Genomic DNA, 10,002 nt, shown 5'->3' on the forward strand with positions numbered 1-10,002 from the left:
AAGATGGAGAATACTGTTGAGGGAGCACAAGATGAGGAATACGTTGGGGGGGGGGCAAAGATGAGAAATGTGTGTATTGCGCATAGGAGAAGTGTATTGCGCATATCACAACTGTTGCTGAACTGATAAGTGCATGGTTTCCATGTTTGAAGCCTATATATTTATATTATTGCACCATTTCAAGACAGCTGTGAATGGCTGCATCTCACTCACCATTAGTAGACTGTAGGCTATGTTTGGTTATTTGGAATCTCCAGTATCGCCTTTTTTGTTTATGTCTGCGTTTGTTTACTGTTTAATGTAACTAGCGTTACATATACGTAGATGGGTCAGTGCCTTTAGCGATCTGATGTTTGGTTTTGTTCTGCTCTGCGTTTCAGCGTTCGCATGTTTTGCGCAGTTGTGTCCGTATTTCTAAACCAAAGCTCCTTCTGATATTTTTGTTTCATGGCATGAATAACAGTCTACTCGTTAAGCATTTAGTTTGCATTATTTTGTAAGACAGTGTGTTACGGCGGCATTCATTAATAGGTTGTTTGTAATTGGGGAAATACCCTATCTATCGTGAAGCCTATATTATTACCGAAAACAGCGGAATTGGCACGAAATTCTGTACCTACCTGTCACTTCAAAAAACACTCAAGTGAGCTTGGCATTGAACTTCATTGTTTATCTGTGGTTATAGTGTGATTATATAAGCATTCAATATAATTCCAATGCAAGATCCAAAAAATGGGCCCTTCTAGCCGATTTTCAACTAGTCCACTTAGTCCACTTTATCCTGGCGCCGGTTGCCACCACCAAAAGGGCACTTGGAGACTGGAAGGGCAAAGGAGCCTGTGCTCTTAACAGGTAAGCCCGTATCTGTGCACGTGCCTGCCCTTAAACCCCGCCCTGCCCAAGATATAATGGTGGTGGACTGCGGGTTATGAGTCAATCCTGCGCATCACTAAACACACAACGCCACATCAAAGTGCCTTCACCACCTTTTCCTCATAAAGCTTATGCTTATCACTAACTATCAATGCATACATTTATATTTATATATATTTACAGTACCAGTCAAAAGTTTGGACACACCTACTCATTAAAGGGTTTTTCTTATTTTTACTATTTCTAATTTGTAGGAATAATAGGGAAGACATCAAAACACTATGAAATAACACATATGGAGTTCATGTAGTAACCAAAAAGAAGTGTTAAACAAAATCAAAAATATATTATATTGAGATTCTTCAAAGTAGCCACCCTTTGCCTTGATACAGCTTTGCAAACTTCTTGGCATTTTCTAACCAGCTTCATGAGTAGTCACCGGGAATGCATTTCAGATTACAGGTGTTGCTGCGTTGTGTGAGACGGACCAAGGCGCAGCCGTACGTAGAGTTCCACATCTTTTTTATCAAGTGAAACTTCAAACAAAACCAAATTAAAGAACCACCGAAACGTGACTACGTAGGCACAAGCACAAACACAAAATAATGTCCACAAACACAGGGGGGAAAAACAGCTACTTAAATATGATCCCCAATAGAGCAACGATTACCAGCTCCTCTTAATGGGAACCAAACCAAAACACAACAGAGACATTTTAAACTAGAAAACCCACTCGTCACGCCCTGACCTACTACACATAGAGAAACAAGGCTCTCTATGGTTCAGGGCGGACAGTCCCCCTCCCAAAGTGCGGGACTCCGCCGCAAACCTTTGAAACCAATAAGAGGGTTAGGGGGATGACTAGTGTCAGGTGACGGCCCCGGGCGGGTTGTAGCCCCCCCCCCCCCAGACCCCGGATCCGGACCATGGCGCCGGGCTGAATGACGTGCCTGGACTGGAATCGGAAACAGAGAAAGGGCTCCGTCCCTGAGCTGGGTTGGGACGCCGGGCCTAGGACGGGCATCGGTGCAGAGGAAGGCTTCCGCGCATGGAGCTGACTGACTTCGTGCTTGGACTGGACACCGGCCACAGAGGAGGCTCCGACCTTGGATTGGGAACTGGACACCGTGGCTTGGACTGGGCATCGGCGCAGAGGAAGGCTCCGGCCCTGGAGGCTGGACTAGACTCCTTGCCTGGAAGCTCCGTTCGGACAGGAGGGTTCTGGACTGTGGACCGTCTCAGGAGTTCCGGACTGTGGACCGTCTTAAGGAGGTTCCTGACTGTGGACCGTCTCAGAGGTTCCGGACTGCTGGAACCGTCTACAGGAGGTTCCGGACTGTGACCGTCTCAGGAGTTCGACTGGTGGACCCGGCTCCAGGGAGGTCCGTACTGTGGACCGTCTGTCAGAGGTTCCTGACTGGATTCGTCTCAGGAGGTACCGGGACTGTGGACCGTCTCAGGAGGGTTCAAAGGACCGTGGACCGTCTCAGGAGGTTCCGGACCGGGAACCGTTCGCCTGAAGCTCTGGACTGGGAACCGTCGCCGAAGCTCTGACTGGGAACCTCGCCGAAGCTCTGACTGGGAACCGCCGCCGGAGCTCTGGACTGGGAAATGTGCACTGGGCCTAGTGTGTGGGAGCCGGTACAGGTGGCACCGGACTGGTGACACGCACGTCAGGCGAGTGCGGGGAGCAGGCACAGGATGTACCAGGACTGGGGGCGCAACTTGGAGACCTGATCGTGGCCTTACAGGCTTGCACCGGACGGGTGACAAACTTCAGCGAGTGCGAGGGCAGGCACAGATTACCGGACTGGGGAGGCGCACTGGAGCTTGATGCGTGGAAGGCTGGCACAGGTGCACCGGGGACTCGGTGACACAAACTTCAGTGCGAGTGCGAGGAGAAGACACAGGACGTAACCGGACTGGGGAGGTGCAACTGAGAGGCCTTGAATACGTGGGGCCGAACAGGTTGCCACCAGACTTGGCTAACCGATCCCCTGGTCGGTGTGGGCAGAACACAGTTGCACAACATCTCTCTCATCGTCTGTCTCTTCCTAACGTTCCCCAATGCCTCCGGTGACCGTCTCTGCAACTTCAGGCGAGTGCAGGAGCAGCACAGGACGTACGGGCTGGGGACACGCACTTCAGGAGGAGTGCGAGAGGAGACACAGGACGTACCGGATTGGGGAGGCGCAAAACTGGAGGCCAGATGCGTGGAGCCGGCCCAGTTTCAGCCGGATGATGACACACTCCGCACGGTTGAGTGCGGGGAGCTGGCACAGACGTTTACTGGGCTGTGAGGCGCACTGGAGACCTGGTGCGTGGACCGGCAACAGTTTGACCAGACTGATCGCATGCTCCTCAGGACGAGTCGGGAGCTGACTCCCTCCGTGTCACTCCCCTCAATTTCTACATCCTCTCCCACACAACGGGCTCGGTTCACTCCCCGGCTCCCCGACCATCCCGTGTACCCCCCCCAAAAAAAGATTTTGGGCTGTTTTTGGCTTTCGTAAGTTGGCCCGAACCTCGGCGTCGTCACTTGTCCTCCCTTCTCTCCTTAGTCTGCCGCAAGGAAGCGATCCTGTCCTGCCAGGAGTCCTCCCCAAGTCCAGGATCCCTCCCCCCATCCAATATCTCCTTCCAAGTTCCAGGATCCCCTCCCATCCTGGGCAACTGCTTGGTCCTGTTATGGTGGATATTCTGTCCAACGATCGTGTGTAGAGGCGGACCAAGGCGCAGCGTACGTAGAGTTCACATCTTTATTATCAAGTGAACTTCGAACAAAAAAACAAATAAAGATCCAAACGAAACGTGACGACGTAGTGCAACAAAACACAAAATAATATCCCACAAACACGGGTGGGAAAAACAGCACTTAAATATATACCCCAATTAGAGGCAACGGATTTACACAGCTGCCTCTAATTGGAACCAAACCAAAACCCCAACATAACATTTTAAACTAGAACACCCCCTTCGTCACGCCCCTGACTACTACACCAATAGAGAAACCAAGGTGCTCTCTATGGTCATTTATGACAGTGTGCTTTGTTAAAAAAGTCTGTTTGCCATCTCTTCTTGGTCAAAACGTTAACTGCATAAAGCAAAATGTGAAAAAATTAAGAAGCCTAAATATCTTATAAGATGATTAAGGTAAAACATTTGGAAATAAGATCAACTACTAGTATTATGCCTTTAGTTAAAAGAAGTAGTTAAAAAGAAGATTGGTACAAGGAACAAGAAAAAAACACATTTAAGTGAATTCACTCAATAAGATAATTAGGCTTGTTAGATGTATCTGTTTTGCATTTTTCTACATATAGGTGTTTTTAGGGCCCAGTTAGAAGGTGTTTACTTATAGGTGGTTTAAGCCTTTAGGAAGGTTTCTAACCTACAGGTGGTTTAGGAGCCACTTAGAAGGTGTCTACCTAAAGGTGTTTTAGGTCCAGTGAAGTGTTTTATTATAGGTGGTTTTAAGGGCCATTTAGAACATGGTCATTACGTGTAGGTGTCTAAATGGCCCTTAAAACCACTCTATAAGTTTTTAAAAACACCTTCTAACTGGCCTAAAACACCTTTAGGTTGTTAGAACACCTTCTAGCTGGGCTCTTAAACCACCTTGTTTAGGAGTAGGAACGACCCTCCTGAAAAGGCGCGAAAACCGAGAAAAGTGAAAAAAACCGGGAAAGAGGGAAAAGAGGAAAAAAAGGAAAAAAAAGTAAAGAAAAAAAAAAATAAAAAGGAGCGGCAAAAAAAAAAAAAAACAAAATGAAAAAAAAAAAATAGGGAAAAAGAATAAGAAAAAAAAAAAAAAAAAAAAAAAAAAAAAAAAAATAGATAAGGGGGTGGGAGGGACGGAGACGAGAGAGAGAGAGAGAGAGCGTATGTGGGGATGGAGAGGAGAGAGAGAGAGAAGAGGAGGGCGAAGGATTGGGAGGGACAGAGAGAGAGAAAGAGAGAGAGAGGGTGGGGAGAGACGGAGAGAGAGAGAGGGTGTGGGAGGACGGAGAGAGAGAGAGAGAGTGTTGGGAGGGAGGATAGAGAGAGAGGGAGGTGTGGGAGGGACGGAGAGAGAGAGAGAGGGGTGTAGGAGGACGGAGAGAGAGAGAGAGGGTGTAGGAGGACGGGGAGAGAGAGAGAGTGTGTGGGAGGGACGGGGAGAGAGAGAGGGGGGGTGTGGGCAGGGACGAGAGAGAGAGAGTGAAGAAGAGAGAGAGAGGGTCGTAGGGGGGACGGAGGAGAGAGAGAGGGACTGTGGGAGGGACGGAGGGACGCAGAGAGAGAGAGGTGGGGAGGACGGGGAGAGAGAGAGAGAGAGGAGTGTGGGAGGGACGGGGAGAGAGAGAGAGAGGTGTGGGGAGGGGACGGAGAGAGGTGTGGGAGGACGAGAGAGAGAGGCGTGTGGAGGACGGGAGAGAGAGAGAGAGGGTGTGGAGGACGGAGAGAGAGGGTGTGGAGGGACGGAGAGAGAGAGAGAAGAGGTGTGTGGGGAGGGCAAGGAGAGAAAGGGTTGGGAGGACGGAGAGAGAGAGGGTGTGGGAGGGACGGAGAGAGAGGAGAGAGGAGGGATAGTGGGAGGGATTGAGAGAGGAGGGTGGGTGATAGGGAGGACGGAGAAGAGAGGGCATGTGGGGGGACGGAGAGAAGAGAGAGGTGTGGGAGGGACGGAGAGAGAGAAGAGAGAGGGGTGGGAAAGGACGGAGAGAGAGAGAGAAGGGTAGTGGGAGGGGACGGAGAGAGAGAAGGGGGTGGGAGACGCGAGAGAGAGAGAAGAAGGGTGTAGGAGGACGGAGAGAGAGAGAGAGAGAGTGTGGGAGGGAAGAAGAGAGAGAGAGGTTGGGAGGGACGAGCGAGAGAGAGAGGAGAGGAGATGTGGGAGGGACGGAGAGCAGAGAAGAGGGTGTGGGAGGGACGGAAGAGAGAGAGAGAGAGAGGAGGGAAGTGGGAGGGACGGAGAGAGAGAGAGGAGAGAGGAGAAAAAAAAAAAGAAGGTGGGAGGACGGATAGAGAGAGAGAAAAAGAGGAAGGTGGAGAGGAGAACGAGAGAAAAAGAAAAAGAAAGAAAAAAGAAGAGAGAATAGAGATGAGAGAAAGGAAACGAGAGAGAAAGAAAGAGAGAAAGAAGGAAGTAAATAAGGAGCATAGGACGGGAGAGAGAGAGAGGGAGTGTGGGGAGGGACGGAGAGAGAGAGAGAGGGGTGGGAGGGACGGAGGAAGAGAGAGAGAGGGGGTCTATTTTGTGTAAAGTTGTTGAAACAATAAAGATGGTTTACAGTGTGTTTCATAACATTGTTCGACAGGTTTAAAATGCTCTTTGTATCCATAGAGCCAGTTCTTTTTTCGCTATAGTGGAAGTCCTTTAGAATGCCATGAAGCTTTAACAGTACTTAAAGCTGTGTGTGTGTGTGTGTGTGTGTGTGATTGTGTGTGTGTGTGTGTGGGTGTGAGTGTGTGTGTGTGTATGGTGTGACTGTTGAGAAAGAGTTGTGTGTGCTGTGTGTGTGTGTGAGCAAAGTGTTGAACTTCCAGAACACTGATAAGAGGAGTAGGGAGCATTTACAGCTGTATGTTACAGTGACTTGTGTTGTTTATGGTGAAAATGCTATGAAAGCTTCTGATGTAAGATCATTTTGTGTTTCTGGTCCATTACAACAAATAATATTATGCCCGTTTCTCAATGGCACTGCTTTTTTGAAATGGACACATCTTTTAGGCGGCATAAATTTTGAGCAAATAAACACATCCTTTCTCTCACACACACAATCATACACACCCCATTCTTGTATATGCAGCCTACCTTTGAAGCCTCTCTTTGAGTAGCATATTCCTTTTCAGTTGTTCCTCTGCCATCCAAATTTGTGCATAAACTTGACCACTGACTAGGCATCAGGTTGCTAGCTAGCTGATTAGCTAGCTAAACAATGTTGTTTCTTATCAAACCATAAAATAGCGGATTGCAAGTTGTTTAAAACAGCCCATGACGTGCGCATGAATCCAAAGAAAAAATGTAAAGCATAGCTCTGGTAATATTGGGCATAACTTTTACATGATTTTGGCTAGAGGCACACGGTCTTGAGTGATGTAAAGGTACAAGCATTAACTGTAGATGTGTTCCATATTGTGTTCTGTGCTTAAAAGGGTCCGTGCGGTGAAGAAATGGAGATGCTATTAACAGTTTAAATTATTTTAATGTGATAAACATGTCATGCATTAACACATTCTTAACACGGTAACTCTGACAGCCCTAGTTATAATGGATTTTATTCTATGAATATCTGGAGATGGATTGTATTACCAGTTCATTATTTGATTGTTATTTGCAGAACAAGTGTGTTGAGTTCAACACTGACACCCCTCCAGGAACTCAAGCCGGTAAGATTCTATCTGTTCTTCAGTTTTTACCATAAAAAAATGGAAAAAATTGAAATATGTACCACTTATTCTCTCTCGCTCTCTCACCCCCCCTCTCTCAGGGATGTGTGGCGTGATTGAGCAGAAGGATGAGGGTGGACAGCAGACGGACTCGGCCTGTGGGGCTCAAACTCAGCCTGGCCATGCAGGACTCTGCGAGTATGTCACTGCCAACCACCATATAGTGTTTTTCAAGGACCCAGAGGCGCTTTAGATAACAACAGTGTTCCCATGAAAAACATGGAAACGTGCCTCTGTAACTAACTGGTTTTTGCCTAATCAATTCCAGGAAACACTACAGAGAGTACTTGGTGAGTCTCATCAACGGCCATTCCATCGACCCGGCTCCTCTTTTCAATGCCAACGAGCTGGTTTTGGCCTGTCGGAGATACCAAGTGGATGATGCCCGGAGGGAGATGGAGGACGACGTAACGTTCTATCCTCGAATGCTGGAGGTTTGCTTTGATGATCCTTGTGGAGGGGTGTTGGGTTTTTTCCAAATATTTAGTCACTTGGTTGAATCATTTCTCATCTAATTTTATTTCAGAAACTTATTGATGAAGTACCACTTGGAGACAAGGTTCCTCGGAAGAAATGAAAACGACTCGTTTGTTTGTTTGCTTTTAACAATCAAAAGTTTTTAGTATTGAGTGTTGGGATTTTGACTCAAATCACCATCAAATGTGTTTGCGTCATTGTGACTGTTACACCAAACAGCAGAAAGCTATGCGTATATCCCCATGATTGAGCTGCAGTTATTTATGAATCTATATTTGGGGTAAATGCTCAGAGGCACATTATTTTAAAACAGAGGTGTGTGTGCACGTGCGTGTAACATTTCAAGACATCTTTAAATAACCTGTGATAATTGAATGGCATCACTTCATTGCACGCAGTCTGTAGGTGCATGCTCTTAACTGTATCATTTGTGAAGAAAAATACTTGAAACAGTTCAGACACAGTCTGCAATCAAAAGTTCAATCAAACTCTTATGGTTCTCAGTCATGCTCTTTATCCCAAATGTTCCTTGTATGCTTGCTGTAAGGGAGGTAGTTGTGTCCTCAGAGTAACTGCAAGGTTGACAGTTAGTGGACATGTTTCGGGGGTTAGATCTGAGGAGCCCCTGCTGGCCCTGAAGCTTATTGAGCCAGTGAACTCAAGCTTGATGAGGAGGAAGGATTCTGCTTCAAGACAGGACATTTCAAAACTGGAGATTTTTTCCCCCTCCAAGTATCATTGAGGACTACAGAATCATTACAGTAAATGAATCATACACCATCGTTAACAATAAACTTCAGATTTGACTCGATATTCATTGTTTTCCCTTAATTGCTTTTGCCTTCAGTGTCAGTGAATTATGACTGAATACCTCTTTGTGTAAATTGACTGACTAATTTGGGACTGATTTATAAAGGATTTGACCCACTGTGTGTTGCAGCCCCAAGCTGTATGGTTACCAGCTACCGTTATTACCTGGTCAGACTGACAAACACAGAGCAAGAACCTTACTATTTCAAAACATCTGAGCATGAGTAAGCCTAGTTGTTGACCTCTCAAATATGAAGAATCATACTTTTATTGCTGTTTTCTCTCCTATACTAAGTCAGATGTGTCAGCCACTGACATGGCTGCTAATGTCTTGTGACAGATAAACTCTCTTGTGTTTGTCTGTCTCTTAGATGTTTGGAAGCATCCCTTTTCTGAGATAGATATTGGTGCAGCAGCAGGGTCAGAGATTAGTGGGGGGGGGAGAGCACGCAGGGTTATGGGTACTGCTGTGATGTGTCCCTGCGCTACAGGGCAGGATTTGGAACAGAACAGGGCACACTACCAAGAGACAGACATCATATTTGTACCCCCTGCTGAGGCTAACCATAAAAGGAACAAAATAGGACAGTCAGTACACAGCAATATATTTTCTGACATAACTCGCACTCTCAGGCCATGGTTTTTACGTTAACCTAACCCAGAATTGTTGTCATAACACAATATTTTGAGCTCTAGTCAAGCTAGACACATTTTGTTGTATACGCTCAGGAATTGACCTCTGGTGTAGTGTGACTGAAGTTGGCATCTCGTTTGGAAATACTGGGGAAAGCAAGACTTTAACATGCACAACACCTGTTTGACCTTCATTATCTTGCACAACACCTGTTTGACCTTCATTATCTTGCACAACCTGATAGCAGCCCTGCAAAGCAAATGTATCTGTGGAATGATTATCAGCCAGCTGTGTCAAAGTAAATTGGCTCCATCAGATAAATTCAAATGAGAACATTCAGTGTGTCAAGGAGCAAAAACTGAAAGATGACAAGTGAACTTCAGAGCTGCCAACTTTCCCGCATTGGCCGTGAGATACATTTGACCCTTCTCACGCGCCACACCTCTTATCTCACACATTGAAAAGTACTACTTTTATTTTTCTGATTAGTCCATTGTATAGTCAGTGCATTAACTTTTCAACTGGGCCTGCAATTTAACATCACAAGCGGAACCTCATTGTCCTGTCGCATTAGTCCCTTAATTTGGTGAATGGCATTTAGGCTGTGACAACAGAAAGGCAGCAGACAGACCTACAGTATCTTTTAGCTGGGATGTTTGGTAGGGTGACCTGATTTGGAACTTGATATTTTTGACTGACAGATTGTGACCCCAAATGTGTCCTTTTGATTCTAAATGGGGGACAATAAATATAACAATTACTTGGTTAGGGTGTAA

At 46.5% G+C, this 10,002-nt stretch overlaps 1 protein-coding gene across 1 annotated transcript in view; it reads left to right on the forward strand.

The window, feature by feature from the left end:
* Window positions 1-8,593, forward strand: part of LOC111979420 (E3 ubiquitin-protein ligase RNF31) — a 17,779-nt gene extending 9,186 nt beyond the window's left edge. Inside the window, exons 20-23 of the mRNA XM_024009946.2 lie at window positions 7,197-7,245; window positions 7,347-7,443; window positions 7,574-7,739; window positions 7,832-8,593. Coding sequence (XP_023865714.1) covers window positions 7,197-7,245; window positions 7,347-7,443; window positions 7,574-7,739; window positions 7,832-7,882 — 363 coding nt within the window. The 3' untranslated portion in view covers window positions 7,883-8,593. The remainder of the gene's footprint in view (window positions 1-7,196; window positions 7,246-7,346; window positions 7,444-7,573; window positions 7,740-7,831) is intronic.
* The last annotated feature ends 1,409 nt before the right edge of the window (window positions 8,594-10,002 follow it).

This window comes from Salvelinus sp. IW2-2015, linkage group LG19, assembly GCF_002910315.2.
Source record: "Salvelinus sp. IW2-2015 linkage group LG19, ASM291031v2, whole genome shotgun sequence".
NCBI lineage: Eukaryota > Metazoa > Chordata > Actinopteri > Salmoniformes > Salmonidae > Salvelinus > Salvelinus sp. IW2-2015.